General features: G+C 47.1%; 1 protein-coding gene across 4 annotated transcripts in view; it reads left to right on the plus strand.

Annotated features, from left to right (window-relative positions):
* PLXNA2 (plexin A2) overlaps positions 1-23985 on the plus strand; it is a 210439-nt gene that overhangs the window by 28213 nt on the left and 158241 nt on the right. For all 4 annotated transcript variants that reach the window (XM_045838402.1, XM_045838401.1, XM_045838403.1 and 1 more), the window contains one exon: positions 4094-4276. In XM_045838402.1, coding sequence (XP_045694358.1) covers positions 4094-4276 — 183 coding nt within the window. The remainder of the gene's footprint in view (positions 1-4093; positions 4277-23985) is intronic.

Genomic DNA, 23985 nt, shown 5'->3' on the forward strand with positions numbered 1-23985 from the left:
TGGCACTAAAATTCTGTTACGTATGGCTCCAACCAATCAGGAGAAGTGCAGAGGAAAGGAAAGGGTTAACCCCCCTGGCAGAGTCCTGACTGGTTCCTATTGCCCAGAGGGGAGCTTGTCAGGAGGAAACTGCTGATTCCTGCCTGCTTCTGAGCCAGAGAGAAGAGGAAGCTGACACCCTTCTCTGGCTCCAGTGACTTGCAGAGAGACAAGCCCGGGCTAATGACCAAAGAGCAGCAAAGGCCCTGGGACAGAGGTGACAGCAGGTGAGACCAGGACCTCAGAGAAAACAGCCCCTCATCACCATCCCCAACCTTCCTTCCCTCAGCATCACACTCTTCCAGTGCAGCCTTTACCCAGTGAGAAGGGGTGCTATGGGAGGGGCCCCTCATAACCCAAGGAGTCCCAGACGAGGATCCAGAAGCATTTGGTGGCCTTAGACAGGGCTAAGCATTGGTGAGAGAAGCTGTGGTCCCAGGGCTTAATTTTGGCATGATCTTTGGACAAACATGGAACACTCAGATGAACAATTTAATCTTTCCTAAAAGGGAGTAGGAAGGGGGCTATCATTCATTAAATAGCAACTATGTATTAAAGATTGTTCTGAGAATTTATTTTATGTTTTTATTGTTTATGCTATTATAGATGTCCTTTGATCCTCCATATGACTCTATGAAGCAAGGATTATCATCCCCATTTGACAGATGGAAAAACAAAGGCTCATAAAAACGATATAGCTTCAATCCACACAAATATAAATGATAAAACAAGGATTTGAATTCAGTTCAGCCCATATGACTTCTGAGTCTGTTGGCAATGGGGACGAAAACAGCACCAGGTTTTAGCAGAGAATTAAACGGGACTTTGGTTCAGCAACCTCGGTGCTTGAGTTCTGGCTAAGAAAGAATTCAGAGTTGAGACTCAAACTATAAGAGAAAGTTTATTTAGAAAGTCACAGAGGTAGAAGAAGTCAGCTGTAGAAGAAATGGGCTCAGGGAACCAGTTGCAGAGGCAAAAGAAGGGCTCTTGGAGCTTAGGAGAGAGAGGCAAAGAAAATGCGCCTGGAGTAAGGGGGTGGGGAAAGGTTAGGGCGTGCCCCCTGGCACTGGGCCCTCCATCCTGAGGATATTTATCTGGGTACCAGGGGAAGATCCCTGTAGAATATTCATCAGCTTTCCAGGTGTGTCTCTTCAGGGTCATGGTCTGTACTGATTGGTTGGTGCCAGGGCAAGGGGTCATTAGTCAATGCAGTTGGTCCTAATGTCAGCCATGGTGTAGCTTGTCTGATTTTGCGGCTTTTCTGGGCCTCGGGGCTTAATGCTTAAGGGCTATTCTCTAGCCCCCTTGTTTGTTCTCCCTCTAAAGGATGTCTAACCTGCAAGACTGGCAACATGCCAAGGTCAAAAAGGTCAGGAGAGGGTCCAAACTGCATGGCCAGTGATGTGAAAGGTCAGGGGGTCTAAACTATATGACTAGTGATATGCTAGGGAAGGAAAGGTAACGCTCAGGGAGAGGTCCTTGTTTTCCCAGTTTTGTCCCTTGCTAGGCACCCAGGGCTTTCTGCTCTGGTGACCTTCTGTATCTGACTGTTGTCCTGCTCTGCTCATGTATGTCTAACTGCCTACCACAATTCTGATTTATTTCTGTCTAGCTGTGCTGCTTTAAGGAGAGCCATACTCCAAGATCTCATCATTTGAGGAAAAGTGAAGGGACATCAGGTGTTTGGGAGTATCTGACAATTTAGAGGAGAGAGAAAAATGTCAGCCAGTCCCAAGAGCTTAGGCTCAGAACAAACTATTTTCCTTATGGACTGGCATTTCCACTTTCAGGAGCGATGTAGAGAAATCCACAATCATCAGCAGATTTTTGCTTCTGTCATCATTTCTCAGAATCTGGCTCGGTCTATCTCTGTGTCCAGACTCTGCAGCCTTATTGGCCCCAGGAGAAAGTGGGAAATAAACTGCAACCATGAAATTGAGGACTTTCAGAGCTGAAAGGAAACTTGACGGTTACCTGGTCCAATCCTTTCACGTCACAGATGAGAAAACTAAGGCCCAGAGAGGGTATGTGACACAGGCCATGTGGTTGGATGGTCCTGGAGACAGGACTACATCTTCAGAGTCTTCCAAGGCACCTGCTGCCTGTGGTGTAGGGATAAGAAAGACAAGAAAAAAATGCAAAAGGTGGGAGCTGCTCCTCTGGCCTGTCTTCCTAGGGAACAAGAACTTTCCACATTGGCTTCAGGGATGTGCTGGTAAATATTAAACAACTAGCTCTATGCAGGCCACGGTGGTGGTAGTGGTCGTGGGAGCCTTGACTAGAAGCATTTGCTAATTTCCATGATGTGAATGCTCCCATCATAGCTGATTTCACACCACCAGTGTGATGTCACTGAATGTAGAGATGTTCAGTCATCCCTCGTGAGCTGGCTCCAGAATACCCCTGCTTTACTCCCTTCCTAAGAAGCTCATCCCTTCTGCGGTGAGGGGTGTGTTTGGGGGGTAGTGATGGCTCCATCTTACCAGAGTTCACAGAGTTCAAGGTCATCCTTAACCTAAAAGTTATTTCTCCTTCTTAGAGAGTACACATACATGTAAACTCACACATACAAAAGCAACACCTCTATTCCTACCAGTAGCAGGAGCATCAGCTCTCTACAAAACACCAAGGGACCACAAGATACAAGTCTCTGTTTCTGTGGACCTCAGAGAGGAATGGAAGGGAAGGCCCTGGCTTAACAATTACGTGCCCTGGCTTACAAACCAGTTATTCCAAGGAAATGAGGCTGTTGACAAGTGATGCACCAGCCAGCTCTTTCCTGGTAAGTGTGAAAGGAGGAGGTTGAAGGGAATAGGTTGCAGGTTTCTTCTCCATGATGCTTTCTACGCTGGAACAGTCATTTCCTTCCTCCTCTGGGATGCCTTTCCAGACCCAGAAGAAACATGACTCAGGGCTCTTTCTGGCCCAGAGTCTGCAGCCTTTGCCCACAGGATTCCAGTTGCACAGTCAGCTGGGGCATTTCAGAGGACCCATCACAGCCCTGCCCCACAATAGGTACTCCACAGAGAACACAAGCCTTTTACCAGCCCCTGTTCTAAGGAGGCATAGTCTTTTTTATTTATTAACTGCATGAGATGTTCGAAATAATCAATTTAACATCCCCCCCGACAGCCCCCAGGCAGGATGTTACTGGTCCAATTTATGCTTAGAGATACTTAGCAGTAAAGGAGAAGCTAGAATTCAAGCTTCTCTACTTTCTGTCCAGCTATTTTTTCATTTTCTGAAGGTGGTCTTCTTTCAAAAGTGCCCTAGTCTCTCCTGAAAGATACTCTTCACACAGAGGCACACCTCCACTCTCTTCAAAAGTCTGGTAATAAATAGGAAGGACATTGCCTGAGCATGGCTGAAGACCTGTACCATACAATAGCAGAAATCGTTATATAATTTAAAACTCTCTTACATGTATTATTTCATTTGCTCCTCAATGATTCTCTCAGAAAAGTGGGCAGATAGTTTGACAAATGGAAAAATTGAGGTTTATATACATTAAGTAAATTTTTCAAAGTATAAGTTTCTGTTCAATATTAGGATGACCCTTTTCAACCTATTCCTAGTATAAAATGTGGTGAATAGTTGGCTTAAAAGTCTTGATGCCCAAAGGGAGGCCTTGTATCCCAAGAAATAAATAAGAAATTCTCTCCAGGCTATGGAAGTGCTGGGATGCTGTCTCTAAACTGAATCTCTGCTGTCTAAATAGAAAGATTGCCACAAAATGGCATGGTCCCTGGGGACATTAAAATAATCAGAAGATGAATTTAAGCAACCAGCTTTACAAATGACCCCTGGATCCCTTGATAGAAAGGGAATAGGTAAGTGAGGGAGGCTGCTTGTTCCTCTCCCTGGTTTCACAGGGTCCTCTGTGGGCTTCGTGGATCAGGTGGAGAGACATTGTTTGCAGCATGTGTAAGGACCCTGCACCCATGTCACGCTTCTCTGAAGCCTAATGTCCCAGGGCTGGTGGTCAGGGGTGAGCTATAGATTGACCGCCATGACTCTGCTGCTATTCATCCCAATTTCCTCCTCTTCCTTCCAGCCCGTTCCCATCGATGACAACTTCTGTGGATTAGACATCAACCAGCCACTTGGAGGCTCCACTCCAGTGGAGGGCCTGACCCTGTACACCACCAGCCGGGACCGCATGACATCAGTGGCCTCGTACGTCTACAATGGCTACAGCGTGGTTTTTGTGGGGACTAAGAGTGGCAAGCTGAAAAAGGTAAGAGTCTGTGAGTCCCAATGCACTGATGCCCTTCAGCTCCTCAGCTGGGAGCCCCTTCTGGAAGGTAGCTGTTGGTGGAGTTTTAACTACAGGCAACTCTAATTTTCTTAATTTTCTTGGTAGAAGGTGTTGGATAGCAGAAGTAGGTAGGAATTAATTTTGTGGCTTCTCTTCTAGCTGTTTCCCCCAAGCATTTGTCAATGAGTGGTCAAGGAAATACAAATATATTTCAATATTGCCCACACTTCAAGGAAGTAGGAAGGCGCATTTGCCTAAGGGAGAAAAGTACTTCACTCTTTATCTCCAAGTCTAATAAAAACAACTTGATTTTTTTTATTCTCTGTCATAAATCCCAAACATCACAACTTCCTTCCCACGACCTGGAGAGTTGATTGTGATGGTCAAAAGTCTTTGTGGAGTCCAAAGCAGCCGGTTGAAGCAGATTATGGGTCTCTCTTCTAAGAACATAGGCAAATGGTGGGGCTGCTCTCTGAGGGCATATGGTGCCTGGCTAAGAAGCCATGCTTCTGTCTTTCCTATTCCTGCAAATACAACGTCTTCCCCATTCCACCCCTAACACCTGAGCTTCCTAGAGGAAGTAGATATCTTACCCATGCCTGCCCTAGGCCCCTCTGCCAGCTGGAGAGCATGGGGTGTCTGGGCTGGCAGCACGGGCGGCCTCTTGTGCGGCAGGCTGAAGCCAGTAGCTTGTACCTGCTTGTCTAGTGCTTAGGATGTGGAGATGGAGCACAGTCTGGTTCATTATGTGGGATTACAGCGGCCGCATTCTTTCCGGTCCCAGCTAATCCCCTTTTCCCAAGCCTACCCTCTTGCTACCTTTCCCCAGTCCCTCCACCTGTGGATCAAAGCACATGCAAGACCTCACCCCATCTCACACTTGATGTTGACATCACCCCTGTAGCTCTTTCCTCCTAATCTAGTTAGAGCCTGGGAGAAAAGTTGTTTGGGATGTGAAAGGAGGAGGGCAGAGAGGGAGTCTGAGGAAGAATTTCCATCATCTGCTCCTTCTGAGTTGCTGCCAGGGGAGGCGAGAAGAACTGGCCTGGGTTTACGAGAGGTGCTGAACCCTCCAGACCTCTTCGGCTTCTCATGACAGCAATGCCCATTAACCCTTTTCTCACTTGGTGGGGAGGTTACTACCTTTTCCTGGTCTGGGTCGTCTACTCTGCCTGGGACTGGGGACCCTGGCTTGGCTTTTAGGCACATGAAAGAGAATGAGTGTGGTCTCTGCCTTTGCTTTCCCAAAATGTAGGAGGAAAGGAGCTGCCTTATGAGATTTCACTAAGATTTAAAAGTGGCATATTCTGCCAGGATAGGACTCTGAAGTTGGCCACTTCCCTGCTCAGCAGGCTTTCTTGTACGGCTGGGTCGACTGGTCCTTGCATGGGGGCATTGGGTCAAGGGGCCTATGGGAGTTGAAATCCAGCCTCAGCTATCCTTGTCAAGGCAGGTACCCTGGAGTATAAACATTCAGCCAGAAGGGCCCTTTTTACTAATCTATCTGCCTATAGAGACCACCTTTCCCTACACCGCACAAAGGCTTTCTGGGGACCAGCAGTAGCCATAGGTGTTCTGGGTCATTCATATAACTCTGTCTCCTTTATTTTCTTGAAAGTTTTATTAAAAGCAGCGTTCATGCCTTTTTCTTACTCATTTCCTTCTTTCTACCTAATTTTTTCACTGTGTGGCTACCCATGGGATAGGACCCAAAAATGTTTTGAAAAATAGAACCATTCTCAAAGGAAACTTAGAGATCGTCTGGCTCAATATTCTCATTATTCAGCAGGGAAACTGAGGCCCAGAGAATAAAAGTAGCTTGTCCCAGCCTAGAGACTAGGGCAAGTTGCTTATTGCCCTGACACCCGATTTGACATCATTTTTACTTAAAGAAGCAGGCACAGAACCCAGGGATGGACGCTGAGAACAACCTTTGGATCCAGGCTTCACACAGAGTTTGCCGGGGGCTAGTGCTTCCACTCCTTTTGTTCTTAGATCTTGGTTAAGGAGTTAGTGTTTGCTGAGTGCTTGGATGAGGACTGAATAAAGGAAGAATAACCCAGCCAGACTCAAAGGGACCCTGTGATGACCTTCCCCATATCTCTGTGCATCTTACACAGCACACTCAGAGGCTACTTGGGGCATCTTTCCAAGCCACACACCCAAGCAGGGAAAGTTCTCCAAACCCTGGCAGACAAGTCGCAATGCAGGCAAGTCCGCGGGTTCGAGGGCAAGTCTGGGAGCATGGCTGCCCACAGCTTGTTCCAACCTGCAAGTTGGCAGCTCCTTCTCACTCTTCACTTTGCCTTTCTTGGATTGTTTCTATGAGCTCATAGTACCCCGTTTTCTTCTCTGTGCAACTCGCCCTTCCTTTCCACCCACACTTCTTTGAGGCACCTGGCATTCACACCCCGGTTCCTGCTGGCCTCCCACTTACCCACCCATCCCACTCCAGAGAAATGGCCCATGAGGAATTTATGGAATGTCCCCAGGAAACCTCTCCATGGTCCAGGCCCCATGGCTCTTTCAACACAGGAAGGAAAATGAAGTAAAAAAATAGCTAAGAGTGTAGAGAGGGGAGGGAAGCAGGCTGTGTCAGAACGACGCACTTGTTCCCTGCCTGACCAGGCGTCTGTCAGACTGCCCGGCCCTCATCCACTGCAGTGCACAGGAATAGGATGTCCCTGAGTGGAGAAGTTTAGAGGAAGCAGAGACTCATGAGGAGTACATGACCATGAGGTACTGTTAGGCGCTATGTCACGTACTTACTCATTGACTGTTCAAGGTCACCCCCTTCTGAGCCACAAACATGCAGAAGAAACAGGCAGGAAAAGGACAGGACCTCAAAACCAAGATGGGTGACATATAATGCTTGCAGAGGCTAAGGGTCAGTACGTATAGGTGGTAAGAAGATAGGCGAAGCTTCACACAGATGGAACAATTCCAGAGAAACCAGCTGAAATAGAGTGATAAACTTGGAAGGCTTTATCAGAGGGGAAGATTACCAGGCTTTGCCTAAAGACTGAACTAGATCAATGGCTGAGTTGGGGGGCATGAGAGAAGGGCCCTCTAGACCCTGGGGGCCACACTGAGAAGACTCAACGCATCTGCAAGGAGGGCCTAGTGTGCACGGGGGAGCTCGTAGGACTTGCTACAGTGGGAGGCAGAGGCAGAGTGCTGTGAGAACCCGGAAGCAAGTGAGAAGGATCTTGGGATTTTCACTGACCACAGGGTTGACAGGAGTCACCTGTGTGATACAAATGAATGAAGTTAATTGGTCTTCAGCACACTAACAGGACAATGTCCAGGTCATGAGAAGTGGTGGCTCCACACTGGAGATAACATTGTAAGAGGACCTTAAGCCAACTAAAGTGTGAGATGAACAAAAATTGGAAGGAGGTGGAAGTCGTGCTGTACAAAGAATATTGTTAAAAAGATGTTAAGCCAAGGCAAGAAGAGTAAAAGAGGAGACAAGACAGTTTTCTTCAGATACTGTGATTTATTGAGCATGTATTATTGCCAGGCGTTACTCTAAGAGCTTTATATCTATTAAATCACTTAATATGTATAGAACTCCATGAGGTAGGTGCTATTATTATCTCTGTTTTACAGATGAGGAAGTGGAGGCCCAGAAAGGTAAAGGAACGCCTCTAAGATCCCATACCAAGTAAATGGCAGACCCAGGATTCACAACCTACACGCTCAGTCATTAAGCTGTGGAGGTTGAATCAGACTTATTTGGTGTGGGCCAGAGGGCAAAACAGAGCCAATGGGTAGGAGTGACAGTAGATTAGAGTTCCAGTTAAAAAAATGAAGTTTCTTGCAGCCAGACTGTTCCATAATGGAAACAGCAGACTCAAGAGGGAGTGAGGTCCCAGTCAATGGAAATATTCAAGCAGAGACTGGATGGTCACAGATCAGGGAAGCTGTAGAGGGGGCTCCTCCACTAACCATATGACCTTTTCAGTTCTGCTGATGATCTTTCTCTGCTTCCCTTGGTAGTAGTAGGTGAAAGGCAGGCAGGTTGTGGCAGGGCACAGGAGCAGAGACAGAGGCCAAGGCCCCTAGGTATGGGCTTTGAAATCATGACTGGGTTTGAGCTTGCCCTCAGAGTGTGGTGGAAAGGCCCTCAGGGTCAAGGAGTAGGTGCCTGGCACAGACAGGAAAAGGCTTCGCCAAGGTGATGAGGGCAGGAACTCGGGCAGTGACAGCAGGGTGTGCTGGGCAGGGTTGACTACGATGACGTCCCTCTTGGCTAAGAGCAGGCTGTGGGAAGCCAGAGAAGGGGTGCTGGGAGCTAATAAGAAAGCAGATGGAAGATGAGCAGTGGCAACAGGAACTGTAAACTCATTTAATTCAGCATCTCAGGTTGAAGGGAGGAAGCCAGGAGGCCACTGAAACACAAACCATGGGGCACAGGAAAAGGTAGAAGCCACCAGGACATGAGAGGAAGGAGTCCCTCCCTCCTTCCTCTTTGGGGCAAAGTTCCTATGGTTCCTTCTCTCCATTTGCGGCTGTTAAAACTGCCGCCTCAGTCCAGGCCTCCTCTAGCCCCCTGGGACCTTGCACAGCAACAGGAAGTGTAGGCTCTCTCTTCTTTCTCCCCACTGGACACCTTGCCTGCTGCCCAAGGGCTGGCGATGTGTCCGGCACTGTCCTCTGGAGCATTTGAGTAGCACCCTCCCCAGGCTCCTCGTGGCACGTAGTTTTGCTCTGACAGCACCTGACATGGGAGCAAGTACAAATGTGTCCACTTCACTTGAGATTCACAGGTCCTGGAGGACAGGGACCCTTCTTTTGTATTCATTTCACCCACCCCCATGTCCAATCCAACATCTCTCATACATTAGGTGCTCATTAAATTTATCTGAGTTATTGGGTATCTTCTCCCTGCCAGACACCTATCTGCACAGACTAGAATAGATCAGACACCAAGAGTGACTCCTGTTGACGTGGCTGGCACACAAAGGAAGGAAGTTATTGTGTGTTGGATAGGCTGGACGGCGAGGAGGAGGCAGGAAGGCTGGGTGGCGGTGGGACTCCAGGGAACAAGAGAACTGCTGATGCGTAATAGGAAATGAGTTTGCTGGGTAACAACATTTGGGAGATGGAGGGGTGGTACTCTCAGAAATGTTGCCTGGGGTGGAAGAAGGGGCTGGCACTTATGCTGTTACTGCAGACCCCTAGAAAAACATGGGGGGCTATCACCTCACCTGGATCAGAGGTTGGCATGTCTGCAGCAGACCACTCCCCTTTTAGGCCTCTGTGTATAGACCTCCTGGACATGTCAGCAAATCCACAGAGACAGCTCTTTTCACATTCTGCAGTGTGGGCAGGACTGGCCTCTTTTGGCACCACCTTATTTCCCATTAGCCAACAGTCAGCTGCAGAAATGCCTGTGAAATTCTTGAGGAAAATTCTTTCAGTCTTTTCCTAAGGGACATAGCAATCCAAGGTCTCCCCGGTCTGCAGCCCACAGGAAGCCCTGACGTCCCAGTCCTATTCTTCTCTTTGCAAGCTCACCAACAATTTGCTCAGCAAGGCCAGGAAAACTGTAAGCTTCTTGTAGTAGCAGCTTGGGTGCTGGAAGGAATCCATTGAGAGCATGAAGGTTTTAACTCTCTCAGGCCCTGGGATTATTGCTGTTATTTGATAACACTGATTACTTACAAGATACCTTTCTAAGCTCCTTGCCATCTTCCCCCTAAATGCTCCAACTAAGTGTGGTGTCCATTGTCTGCATCTCTGCCCCATTTTACAGATGTGCAAAACTGAGCCACAGAGATGTTAAGTACCTGGCCCAAGGTTATATGGCTCCTCCATTGGCGATGTTGACATTGGCGACTATACTTCCCTCCCAAAACACACAAAGAAGTTCCTAACCTGTGACTTTACTCCCTCATGGGGTGGAGTTGTCTTGGCAGACAGAAGGCCAAGTTGGATGAAGGGCTGAGAATCATGCCTTTCTCCTGGTGCCAACCCCACCAAACAATAGCCACTCATTCCTCTGAGTGGAAATGATTCACTCGTCTCTCAGTGTGAACTCTGGATCCTGTAAACAGCCAGGGCTGCGGGTCCAGTTCTAGGAGACCTCGTGGCTCTCCTGGCACCTGTGAGCACTGATGCCCCAACTCCCTGAGCATCTCAGCAGTGCTGAGGTTGGGGGAGCAGGGGTTGGGAGAAGACACCCTCTCCCCCTTCCCCAGAACCTGATGCAAGGGGCCGGTGGTGGCTTGGAACTTAACCACCACAGCCCTAGGAATGAGTCTGGCTCCCTGCCCAGGCTCCTGCCGCCAAACTCGCTGTTTGTTTTGTTGTTTTATAGCCCTCTTGAGTCCAGAGAACTTGTCTTCTGAAAGCTGGGAAAGGCAGCATTTGGTTGGCACAGGGAAGGCACAGTATTTACAGAGTCCCCCACTCTCCTGCCCCCTGCTTGACCATGACAGGTGTAGAGAGGGGGTGTGGGTTTCTATCCAGGTCCCCAGCTGACCCCAGGGGAGGAGGCCGTGATCTCCCAGAGCCATGCTCAAAGGGAGACACTGAAGATTCATTTATTTTTTGCGCCTTTTGTGCAGCTCTTTAAAAAGCTTCAATCTTGGACAATCCATCAGTCTGTGTGCTCAGCAGGCTGCTTCACATCCAGGATTTTACCCCTCAGGGCTTTAATCACAGGACAGGTGAAACACAGGGAAGTGTGTTTCAGGGACGGGTGAGGGAGGGGTGGAGCTCACAGAATTCAGGTGACCCAAATAGGCTGTGCAGAATTTCCAAGAGGCCAAGGTACTAATGTTACAGTGCTCTCAGCTTTGGGAAGACACAAGCCACAGGGGTGCACTCCCTTTTAGGCCATCGAGCCTCACCTGCCTGTGGAGCAGGGTGGGAAGGGACCTCCAAAGACCAGCTAGTGGCATCCTCTTGCCTTCGAGTACGAATTATTTCCGTGACGAAGAGCGTATGAGGTTATGGGATGTTATCCTACTAACTCCAGCCAACTGGCTGTGTGACCTCTGAGCTTCAGTTTTCCCCAGTGTAAAATGAGGACAGTTACACCTGCCCCATGAGACTATAATGAGGATTTAATGAAGTAATCCATTATTGAACAAAAATTTATTGAGTACCTACTATGTGCCATTTGTTGGCTATATAGTGGTGAACAAAAAAGGCAAAATTGCCTGTCCTAATGAAGATTATATCTTAATGTGGGAAGACAGACAAAAAATATATAAGTAAACACAAAACAGTATGTTTTAAAAGGAGAAGAATGGCCCTGGCTGGTGTGGCTCAGTGGAATGAGCACCGGCCTGAAAACCAAAGGGTTGCTGGTTCGATTCCCAGTCAGGGCACATGCCTGGGTTGCGGACCAAATCCCCATGAAAGGCAACCACACACTGATGTTTCTTTCCCTCTCTCCTTCCTTCCCCTCTGCCTAAAAATAAATAAATAAAACCTAAAATAAAGGAGAAGAATGAAAGCATGGTGCCGAGCTGGGGCATATGTGTACTTAAATATTACCGCCATTGCTACTTGTGAGCCTCACATTTTTTGTCTGTAGAGTGGGGAGTAATGAACACTTTGCATGGTCATTGTAAATGCAATCAAGCGCTTAGTCTAGTGCTTGGCACAAAGGTGCCTTCATGATTATCACCAACATTTTTGAGGCTTTTCTCCCTCTACCCCCAAAGCCCACTCTACTCTGGCTCCCTGGGGAAGTGGAGCTGTCGTAGCAGCCTCCTTTTTAGTGACATGTTTGCAAGGTCAGATGGAGGAAGAGAATCCTGCCCCCTGCCCCCTGCCCTGAGTCATGGGAAAATATACTTAGAAGACTAGACCAGCTGAGCCGAACTAATCTAATCCTGCTGGACCTTGGCACCAGCTGCATTAGTCACCAGTGAGAGCTTTCCCAGTCCCCTATCACTGAACAATATGTACTGCCCCTCCCCCAGGGCAGGGCCGGGGAAGTGGGGGTTCCACTCTTGCAGCTTTACAAAACTAACTAGAACAGGGCCATTCTGTGCCTTTTGCATACTCCCGCGGCAATCATAACATCCTAGTGCTGCACAGCTCACCTTAGCTTAACTGTGTGATCTTGGGGGACTTCAGTTTCCTCAGCTGGTCTACTAATGCTACCTTGTGAGACTGCTATGCATGTCAGACATGGGGGGATGTAAGGTTACGTAATACATAGGCTGATGCACAGTAGGTGCTTAATAAACAGCAGCCATTGCTGCTATTACCGCTCTCACCGTGAGCATGACTCTCACTAGTATTGCTGTTATCACACTTTTCTTTCAAAGGCCCAGCCAGATTTGTTGGTTTTTATTATCTCATTAATCCCATAACATTTCAAATGAACAGGAAGGGTTGGGTTATTTCTCTGCTCTGTTGCACATGGTAATACTGAAACTCAGATTATGTTCTTACTTAGGGTCACAGGGTAAATAAAGGGAAGATGTGGGAATTGGAACCGTAGCTACAAATATCTCAGGTGGAGATGGGCCCAGCACACACTTAGGTCATTTGTGTAGTCCAAAGATGGCAAAGCTAAAAGTTTGCAGCTACTTGAACTTCTCTTTTCTTCTTGTTATCATGTGTTCTTCTATCCGGGGAAGCACTACAGAGATGCAGGTGGTGAAGGTCAAATCAGGTCTGTCTTTCAGAGTCCTTTCTTGGGATTTGGTCCCTCTCCTGGTCTTAGCTTCCAGAAAGTTTTCTGAACTCCAAAGTGGAGCAGAAGTTTGTCTCTGGGGTTGTCCCAATTAGCCATCACTCTTTGATACCCACATTCTGGTTTTTTGTTTCAAAGGCCACAACTACCAGGTTGTCCCCGCCTAACCTGTGGCATCCACAGGCTTTAGTAACAAATCTGGGATTCTCACACTTCACTGTTAGGGTGGGCGAGAGCACAGCCAAAGAAGGAGGAGAGGCCGTGGAGCTGGGACCCAGCAGAGGGGTAGGGTCCCCAGGGAGGAGGCAGACCCTCTCACAAGGTCAGGAATCTTCCTCTGATTTTAAAGCTAGAAAGGACCTCAGAAAACTCATCTAACCTATAGACTTTGGGCAGTTGGGATGTTTATTCTATTTTATGGATAAGACAGCTGAGGCCTAAAAAAGGTTAAGTGATCCACACAAAATCACCAAGAGTCTTAGCAACAGAGGCAAGACTAAAATCCAAATCTTTAGATTGCAGTTGTTGGATTCTTCTTTCTATATGGAATGGAAGAATGTTCCCTCTGCACAAAACATCAGACTAACCTCTGCCTCTCCCTAGAATACAAACATTCCCTAAGCAGAACCCAAACTGGTGTGGAGATCACTGTACCCAGGGCAAGAGTCTCACTGAGCTTCCTCTCCCAGGCCTGACCGTGGAGCCTTGCTCTGGGTAACCAGCCTCCCTGAGCCCTTACCCCATATGTCTTAAGAATCTTACTAGAGCCAGGCCAGCAAGGAGACCTATTTAGCCACAGAATTCTTGCCATGGGGCTAAGAAGTTTTGACAGATCAGAAGAAAACTGAATTGGGAATGTAAAGTCTTACATGTTAATTCTCTGTCTAGGCATGACAGTTTTGGCTGCATGGGGGTCTATTAAAAATTAAACACTTACTCTGTGCTAAGCCCTGGAATAAGTGTTTTTTAATTTGTTTGTTTGCTTTGTTTTTTAATTTCAGTTAGGCCTTACAACTACTCTCATAAGAATTAATATTGCATCCATTTTCCATATGAGCAAATTGAGCTCAGAGATAGGTAGCTTTCCAGAGTCACATTGCTACCGAATGGAGAGCTGCAATTTGAATGCAGATCTCTCCAATTCCAGACCTGTGTTTTGTTAGCTACCAGATGTTTGCACTCTGTTGGCCTTCTCTAAGGTTCTGTCTAATCCATCGATAACCTACCACCTGCCCAACAGAGAGCTACGAGGAGATGCCAAGACGAGAGTGGAAGGGCACTCTTTCTAACAAAGATGCTCTGGAAACCCAGGACATGGCAGCTGTCACCTAGACACACGCTGCCTCATATCACTTCCCTCAGGCCTCCTCCTCCCCCTCTGCACCCATCTCAGCCCAGGCCACAGTGGATGGGGTGGCAGCCTTTTGTGCCACACACAGTCCCAGCTGACTCCCCTTTCTCCAGGCATCATTGTCTGCTGTGAGCTTTCTGAAGGGGAGACAAAGGAGTATTGCCCACCAGGCCAAGAGCTGCTGTGTGAGGCGAGGGGCTTGGGCCCATCATCCTTGCATTCCTTGGAGCCCCAGGGCTCTTCTTCAAAGATACTGTCTGGGATCTTTTGTGTGCCAGTCATACCTATTCAGAGCTGGCCGGGCCAAGGTTTTCAAGGGGAGGAGGACACTGAAAAATGGAGTCATTTTCGTCTGGCAAAATTGAAAGAGACATTAATGCAATAGTTAACAGCAAACCACGTCTGGGGGGAAGGGCCAGAACGCTTGTTCTCTGTTTATGGGGCTTATGCAATTCCATCAATATTGATGCCTGATGTCTTTGATTCTGACACTAATCATTGCTATGAATTAAATTTGCAGCCATATAATTAGGATTGCTATTAATAGGGCCCTAAGCTAAGCACTACGATGCAGCATGTCTTTTTTCTTGATAGAAAATGGCATCCTTGGAACTCTGCTAATGGGGTGCACCTGGGCTTTGCCAAGAATGATGTGAAAATTATACATTCTATATCGGTATTGGGCCTTTATTAAAATACCAGCAAGCAAAGGTGAGGCTGGAGGTAAGGCTCTCTCCTGCCCAGTGCTGTGGACAGCAGTTAGGTAACTCTCATGCTCTTTAAAGTCTTTGGGGAAGGTGCTGGCCAATGTGGCTGAGTTGGTTAGAGCATCTTCCCATACACTGAAAGGCTGAAGGTTCAATTCCCAGTCAAGGCACATACCTAAGTTGCAGGTTTGATCCTTGATTGGCGTGCATACAAGAGGCAACAGATCGATATTTCTCTCTCACATTGATTTCTCTCTCTCTCTCTCTCCCCCTTCCTCTTGCTCAAAATCAGTGAGAAAATGGAAAAACATCCTCAGGTGAAGATTAAAAACCAAAGAAACTTTCTTAAAAAGACGTCTTTCGGAAAGAATATGCCAGAGCCAGTGTTGGTTGCTCATGGTCAAGCCTCAGACAGGAAGATCTTCCTTAAGTCTAGCCTAACACTAGCCAGCTTAGCCTCAGAGACTAGATACTACAATGGTTTCTTTCTCAGACTTTAAAGCAGCAATGAGCCAACCAAGGGAAGAGGAACATCCTGTTATGCCCTAAGCTTGGTTGGACAGGGCTGAGGCCAATTTGACCTCATTTCTGGGTAGATGACTGGGTAAGACCTGCATTTGCAACTGATTCCAAGGGCCCCCACCAAGAGAGTTCCGTGGCCCACCGAGCACCCATTAACCTCACACACCAATGAGCTTACCACTGCATGTGATGGGAAAGGATGAGCTCTCTCATAGCCAGATGCTTCTCCAGGTGAATGTGCAGCATTTGTTCACGGGGGAGCCCAGACTTATATTATCATCGGGCCACAGTTCAGCTTTGGAGACCCTCGAGGCCACATTCACCCCCAGTTTGAGTAATCACGTGTCACTGTGCACACAGGTTCCCTAACCCTTCTCCAATAGCACATGTGGTGCCCACACCCACCCCTGCCCGTTCATCACTTGGAATAATAATACATACCAGTTGGCATAAGGGATGCATTAGGCCCTGCTCTTTTGACCTTCAGACTGGAAATAATTTTCCCTCCAAATCATCATTTATTGATTTTTTTTCCTTTCATATGTTTAAGGCATTGTGAGAAGACAATGGTATGAGTTCAAATCCTAACCCTACTATGCGTTAAGGGTGAGAACCTGGTTAAGTTACTTCCCCGCCTTGAAAGCTTAGAGTTGAGAATTCTCATCCTTAAAACAGAGACAACAGTGTCTACTTTATAAGGCTTAGAGTAAGGTTGAAGAATTATCTCAATTGCTTATCATGGGTCCTTTATACCTAGTAAGACTCCCCATCCCTGTGTCTTTCTCCTCTTACATGTACCCCGTCAAAAAGGACAATGGGCTGGCTTTTGGCACCACAACATTCAGGGGAATGCCACTTTACTTTCCTCCCACTCTCAGGGACAACACATGGAAAAGTAACTCTTCCAAAACATGTGGTGAACAGGAGCATGAATTCCAAATGCCTTCAGATTTTTTTCTCACCACAAACTGAAAGGCTGAATAGGGGCTTCTTGCCTGATTGTAGGTACCCTAGTTTCTGCTGTTTCTCCTTATTCTCCAGCAGTCCACAGTCCTAGGTGAACTGAATTTACCCTGGAGCTCCGGGCCTAGAACTCCAGGATGGCTCTTAGGTGCTGAGCACTTCACGAGTATGGAGACAAGGGTGAAAGCATCTTAGCATCATCCAGAATGGATGCTGTTATATTATATAAGATTCTCATTCACTCTGCCTCTTTCTGCCCACCCCCCACACTGTACATTTACCCATTTTACCCAAGTGCATATTTCAAGGCAAACACATGGATATAGCAACTGGCCAATATTAACCACAGAATGTGGGCACTTCACCATATAAAACCCTAGGGAAAAAATGTGTGGATAAGTCCTCAACCTGAATGTTTCATTAATTACTAAACAACTATTTTACTCTTCATACCTGGAGTTGAGTAGAATGGAGATTATTGTTGGGTTATTGTTGGTAATGTTCCTGTTTTGATTCCCACTAAGCAGAGAACATAATTCAATCCTCTTAATGTTGGAAATTAGCCTGATGTTGGGCAAGTGCGTAGTTACTCATACATGAATCCAAGCACACACTTAACATAATTATCTTCACCCTGTTTTGTTCTTTTGTTATTTGCAAAATCTTGGATGGGTAATACAAAACCCCCTAAATTGACTCACCCTATCAGCAATGGGATGCACCCACAAATCCTCTGGTACCTTTTGTCTTTCCAAGAATCTAACTGCACTGGGAGCTGTAAAACACTGAGTGGCTTCAGTCTCAGACAGATAGAGGAATGACTGTAGGGAAGTAGAGGAAAAAATATGCCCAGCCTCCGCTACCATCAAATCAAAGAAATAAAAAATCTGTCTCCTTGGTGCCTCCCCAATATTTATGTGTGAGCTCAGCAGACACCCCTTGGCTGCAGCCAGCCTGGGTATTAGCATTAGTCCATTACACTTTTTATGATGCATGTTACCCACCCAACACCTCCTCCTCCCTCCCCCAATGCAACATTTTATGACTGTTCTTTTCATTTCTGGAAAGAGCATCACAGAATGGCAGATGCTTGCTGTTTCCCTACTCTTTGGGGAGCATTTGTAGACAGCCTGTCCCAGGCCATAAACAACAAGAGATAAACCACAGCCACTGGCAATAAATGTATCCAAGGCCAAAGAGGTGCAAAGAGTGGGGAGGGGGGCTGGGATAAGTTTGCTGGTGTCTGTATAAGGCCAGTGGCTAGTGGGTATAGGGTAGATGCTACCTACAGAAGGGGAGTCAAAGGCTGGTGCAGAAGCAGAGGCCGTCCTTCCAGATTTCCCCAGAGCTAGAGGGAAGTCCTATCACCCTCTCTCATGCCTGGCTCTGCCACTAAGACCACTTGTCCCTTAACTGCAGTCATAACCAGTAAACTTTCCAGTAAAGGAGAGGACGGTTCCCTTTGACATTTTTTTTACTGCTAGCTCATGGTGCTACATAGGTCACCATAGGCCACTCATCTCCCATTGAATCTTCTACAATAGATCTTGGACGATCTTCCCAAACATTTCTCTGCTTTCTTGCACCCTCTCTCCCTATGACAACCACCCCAACCTCTTCTTCTTCCTCTCTCCTATACTCTTCCCCTTCATCATGCCCAAGATCAAGCCTTACTGCTCACGATGCTGTAGAAGACAGTACCTGGACCCAGCTTTGCTCCAAAAAGGCACCCACGGGAGAAAAAACCAACTTTCAAATGAATAATTGGTCTAGTGGAGATTTCAGATTCTTCCTACACATATAAACAGCAACTGAGAGCAAGGAATAAAGCAAAAATAGAGAGGGTGGATGGAGAGTGCAGAAGGCTAGCCAGCAAGGCCCTGAGTCATTAGTACATTGAAGAGTTTTCTTTCTCATCAACCTCATTTTAGAGGCAGGACGTACATAAAGGATGGAGGTGATGTTCTTTTTCTCCTCCTTATTTGCTTTGGACTCCACATCAAATGGAAACACACAGATGAAAGTGATGTTCATTTAAAATATCTGTACACATCAGACTGTGCAGATAGTAGCTATTATACTGCGTGTATTTTTTTTTTTTGCAGTAAGCTGCTCAATTATTTATTGGGCACTGGGCTTTAATCTCATAAACCTGCTGCAGGTCCCAGGCACCAGCAGCCTGAACACTGCATAAAACACATATGTGGGGCAGACTGCACAAAGCACTCCAGTGACTCTGGTGGATACTGGTCATTTCCACTCAGTCTTTTTCCGCAGATCAGCTCTTTAACAGTAGGCTGACCCAAAGAAGAAGTTTCTCATTTTCTCGTCTTTGTGAACTTGGAAGTCGATTTGCATCTGGTAGCAGGCAGGAGACACAACCTGAGCACAAAGGACCAGGGGAGAATGTTGCCAGATTCTTTTTCCTTGGCTGAAGGGTAGGAAGGAGCCTTACACAGGGGAGCAGATGACTCAGCCACTGGGTGCTGCTGAGATTTTCTAGAACCTAGTGCTCTAAGCTGCAGTCCCCCTGCTCCCCCCAGGATTTATGCGTGGATGGTGCTGAACAGATTATTTCATATCTTGGGCCTCAACTTGACCCTATTAAGTAAACATGATCTCCATTAAACTCCCTGGTTTCCAGTCTGGAAAGCAATTGACTTGGTATATCTCCCAGTCAGCCTCTGAATGCCAAGTTAATAATAACACCCATAAAGTTGTTTGGTGGTTTGAGTTATAAGAAGAGCTTTCATGTATATATCACCCACCTTGAGCTCATCTGGTAATCCTAACAACCCCATGGGCTATGATCCTGTTGGTAAGGAGACTGGTCCATAGGGATCAAGCCATTTGCCCAGTATCACCCAGGAATGACACTAAATAGGAAACTGGATGCCCATCCTTTGTCTGTTCCAATCCTAGCCCAGATAGGTGAGCTCGCTAGCATTAAGCTAGTGAGGAAACTGAGGCATAAATCACCTCTGACACCGGGGCCCACTAGAGCTGGCGTCGTGGGAACAATGTCAACATCAGTGCCCTCATCGCAAAAATGTGAGCATGAGAAGGTTGGGTTTTCCAAACCCTAGGCCTCTGCTCTGTCTGAGCACTTGAAGCAATGCCAGGACTGCCTGGGTTTCACTGTTTACTGTGCTGCAGCCACCAACATCTTATGGCTCTCCTTTGCAGAGTTGGAGGGGCAGGGAGATCCAGTAAGAAGACAAGGCAGAAGTTAAATGCACAGGATTTTAAATGTGATTCCAGGATCCAGGGAATTTCATGATCTCCTAAAGAAAGATGTTATGCAAACATTTATATATCTGTAATTTTTGTGTAGCGAGACCATTGCTTTCGTCACATTCTCAAAGCTGTCTACAACTCTAAAATGTTAAAACGCTTTCTCATGGTTTTGAGACAAGTGTTTAGACAGTGTGCCTTTAAGGTTCTAGGGTGACCCCTCTAATTCCCCAGTTCCAGCCTCTGAAATATATGGACAGGGTTCAGCACAAATAACACCCCCTTTTTATTACAAAAGCTTTTATTACAAAATCATAAGCATGTAATTCCGTAACATAACAATATTACACTCAAGCACACCATATGACATTTAGGTGAAATGTTCAAATTAAAACTATAAATTATTACACCATGCTGTTGCCCTACCAACCACACTGAAGCAGGCATTACTCCTGCTGGACCCCTGTGTAATATGTATATATCAGGGTTGTAAATGTGATCTATTTGTTGTTGTTAAGAAAAAGGTTTGAATGAGAGATGATGAAATGCTGGGGCTGCCTGCCTATCATGTGGTGTGTGCCCCTTGTAACAGGCATGCGTGCACCATAATCACCACCTGCCATACACACATACACACACTCCCACTCTCCCAGACCTGGTGTCAGCAGAACAAGGCGATGCTGAAATAACCCAGATCAGGGCCCAGAGGTGAGCCAGAGGACCAAGGCAGGGAGAACAGATTAGGCACGGGGGAGGAGTGGGCTGTTGAAGACCACACCTGGGGGAGACAGAGGATAGGTCCCCCTTCCTTGGCTGTAAAGCCTTTAAATCAGGCAGCACGGCAGGGAAAGGAGGCCAAATGGGTGGCTCCACATAAGTGTCCAGAGAAGCAGATCAGGCCAGGAGGTAGCAGTCCTATCGGCTGGGTGGACCCTAACCCAGTCAAGAGGCCAGGGGAGGGGTTCACATGGGGAGGGTAAGAATTACCCCCAGGGAACCTCCATGTGTCTCCTTGCTCCTCACCTCCGGACTTTGCATGTGTTGTTCAGTCAGATTAGGAATATTCTCCCTTCCCCTCGTCCAGCTATCACTTCCCAACTTCAAGATTCTGTAGCATCACCTCCTCCAGGAAGCCCCCTTTATGTACTTCATGGCACCCCATCACATGGCTATTAGTGCAGAAGAGCAAAGTGGTTCAGAAGAGTCCAGGCCCAAGAGCCAAAGCATTCTGGGCTCCACTCCTGATTCTGCCCCTTAAAATCTGGCCAGTGTAGTAAGAATCACTTCACCTTTCTCTACCTGATTTCTCATCTGCAAATTGGAAATAATAGTTTCTGCCTCACAGGCTTGTTGTGAGGGACTTAATAAATGAGTTAATGTGTATAAAGCACATGGATCAGATTCCAAAATAGAATAAGTGCTCGCTCCATTTTACCTATGATTATCATAATTTCCCCTCTCCTTTCGCTGTCCCTCAGTACACTCAGCAGTTCTAGGATAGGGGCTGCACTTTTCATCTCTGTGTCTATTGTACCAACTAATGCATCAGACATTCAATAAATGTTTAAAAGAAAGCCAGGGGAGGGAGGAAGCGGGGTGGGAGAGGGAAGAAATCCTAGGACAGGAGCCATCTCCCTCCCCCAGCTGCAAAGCCTCATTTTGATGTGAGTCAAAGGGGCTTGCAGGTGTGGGCTGTGCCTCTGGGTCGTGTAGGACTTCAGGGGTTCCACCCAGTGTCTCTGACTGGTCATGGGCAGGAAGGGGGTTCTTTGGAGGAGCGCATGTGATTCTAGCCGTCACCTCTCACACACTGAAATTCAAGCCCTCGTTGCTGCAGGCAAATCCCTCAGGGACTGCCCTTTCCCAGAGGGAAAATTCCTTCATCCTCAGTTAGCTCCCAGCCTCACTCACCTGTCAGTGTTCCATCTGTGCATCTCAGCAGATGCCAGCTCTACACCGAAAGGCAGCTGGAGGCGGAGACACCACGGGGCCAGGTGGTGCCCTTCTGAGCCCCGCTCTGATTGCTTCCACTTTCTGGAGTCCAGAACACAGTAACTGTAACTCCTCCTGCCACCAAGTATTGAAGATGCAGACTCTACCTGTTATTACTTAGTGTGTTTATTCATACATTCACTCACTCAATTAAAAAATAAATACTACTATGAGTGCCTGCTGTATGCTTTCAAATGCATTGCTTGTTGCTAATATCGCCATTAATTACATGAAGCCAGTATTTCTCAACGGGGGCAATTCTGTGCACATTTGGCAATGTCTGCAGTTTTGATTTTCACGTTCAGGGCAGGAGGAGCTCCTGGCATCTGGTGGATAGAGACCAGGGGTGCTATGAAACATCCTACAATACTTAGGACAGCTGCCAACACCAAAAAAATTATCCTGCTCCAAATGTCAATAGTACTGAGGTTGAGAAACACACCAAAGCAAGAAACACTTACTGAGCAGCAACTCTGTGCCAACCACCGTGCCAAGCACTTCGTTAATCCATATAAAAGCACTGCAGCACAGGTCCTGTGACTATTCATTGTTCCAGATGAGAAAACTAAGGCTTAGAAAGGTTAAATTATTCTCCCATTCATTCACGTGAAATATGTTTGTTGGACATCCCAGTAGGTGTGGATTTGGAGCGCAAACCCAGTTCTGCTGGCCCCAAAGTCTGTCTGTGCTCATCCACTAAATCTCTGCTCAAGGTCAGGAAGAAAACTTGAAATAAGTAAGTGAGGAAGAAACATTAGCTTTGGAGGAAGAGTGTAGTTGATAAATGCCACTGGGTATGAAAAAATATATATTACTTTTGCTTTCCTGCCTCCTTTTTTCCCTCTGCCTCATACACGCTCACACAGGCACACACTCAGGCAATTGAACAAAATCCTTGAGGCCCCAGTTTGCCTTCAGGTTTATTTTTTGTGTGGGTGGTGATTTTAGCTCGAGATTGCACTCTCCTTTCCCTCCCCCCCAAAATGTTTCTCATCTTACAAACACAGCCAACCCTTCCGCTGGGAGGAGGGCAGAGATATTTCTCTGGCTCCCGAACTGTCTTGATAAAGATCTGCTCTCTGCCAGCCCCCAGCTTCTCCTGTGCTGATTTAGTGCACACTGTAGGAGGTGTGGTATTTTATTTGTAGCTCCTGACTGGTGGGCTGTTTGCTCAGGGGCAGCATGTGTAATGGGAAGAATATGGACTTTGGAATCAGACCATGTTAGTTCAAGTCCTGTCTTTGCCTTTTACTAGGTAGATGGTACTGGGAAAATTAGTTAACCTTCTTGAGCTTTGGTTTCTTCATCGGTGAAATGAGAATAATGGTACCTACTTTGCAGGGTGCTTTGAAAATTAAATGCAGTCTGGTATGTTCATTTTTCTGGCATGGCCGCTTGGCAAAGGGTGAGTACTCTAGAAACGCTAGCTGGTCTGAACATCCTTTTGCCTCAGCCCCAGACTCAAACTTCTAGGGGCTCAAAGAGATGGGAGACATAGTACACCCTCCCAGTGGGTGAGGAAGTAAACCTTACTTCCCTACCTGCTCTGGGCCTCCTCTGAGGGCCCCATGTATAGGTCAGCCAGGCCCCTGAACTGACCACAAGACTGCCAGTTTGACCTGCCTCTGTGGTGAGTCAGGTGACTTAAACTACAGCCGCCGCCACCTCCCCTGGCGTGATCATGCAAGCAAGAGTCATCCATACTTATCCCTCAACACAGCAGAGACCCAAGGAATGGCATGGAAAAGCTAATCAGTGGTGCCAGTTCCCTTTGTAAAGAAGTCTCCTCAAATCATTTAAGACTCTGAGGCTGGGAGGGATCCTCACTCAGCATGTCCTAATGATTGTCCTCACCCGTTGCCTTTCTCATTTGTCTCACGATAGAGGAATTTTCAGGCTGCCCAGAGACCGAGGGGAGCCCATTCGCTGAGAGCCTACTGTGCACTAGACCCCTTGTCACCCTATCTCAGCCGGCCACCCCATCCTGGACACGCTACACTCAACCTGCCTAGGGCAGGAGGGCAGGAGTGTTGCTCTAAGAACCTTCTGAAGAGTAGCTTCCTTACCTCTCTGCTGTCCTATGTTTGGTGACCTCCTGAACCTCAGGGTCAGGAAGATCCAGCTTTACACATTTCAGTTTCAGTGTTTGCATTTCTCATTCCACTTAGTTCAGAGAGCAGCTCTTGTGGTGGGTATGTTTATCTCCATTTTGAAGATGAGGTAAACAGAAACACCAGTGGATTGTTCAGTCTGA

The sequence above is a fragment of the Phyllostomus hastatus genome, unplaced genomic scaffold (assembly GCF_019186645.2).
Source record: "Phyllostomus hastatus isolate PE091 unplaced genomic scaffold, TTU_PhHast_1.1 phas_contig_283, whole genome shotgun sequence".
Lineage (NCBI taxonomy): Eukaryota > Metazoa > Chordata > Mammalia > Chiroptera > Phyllostomidae > Phyllostomus > Phyllostomus hastatus.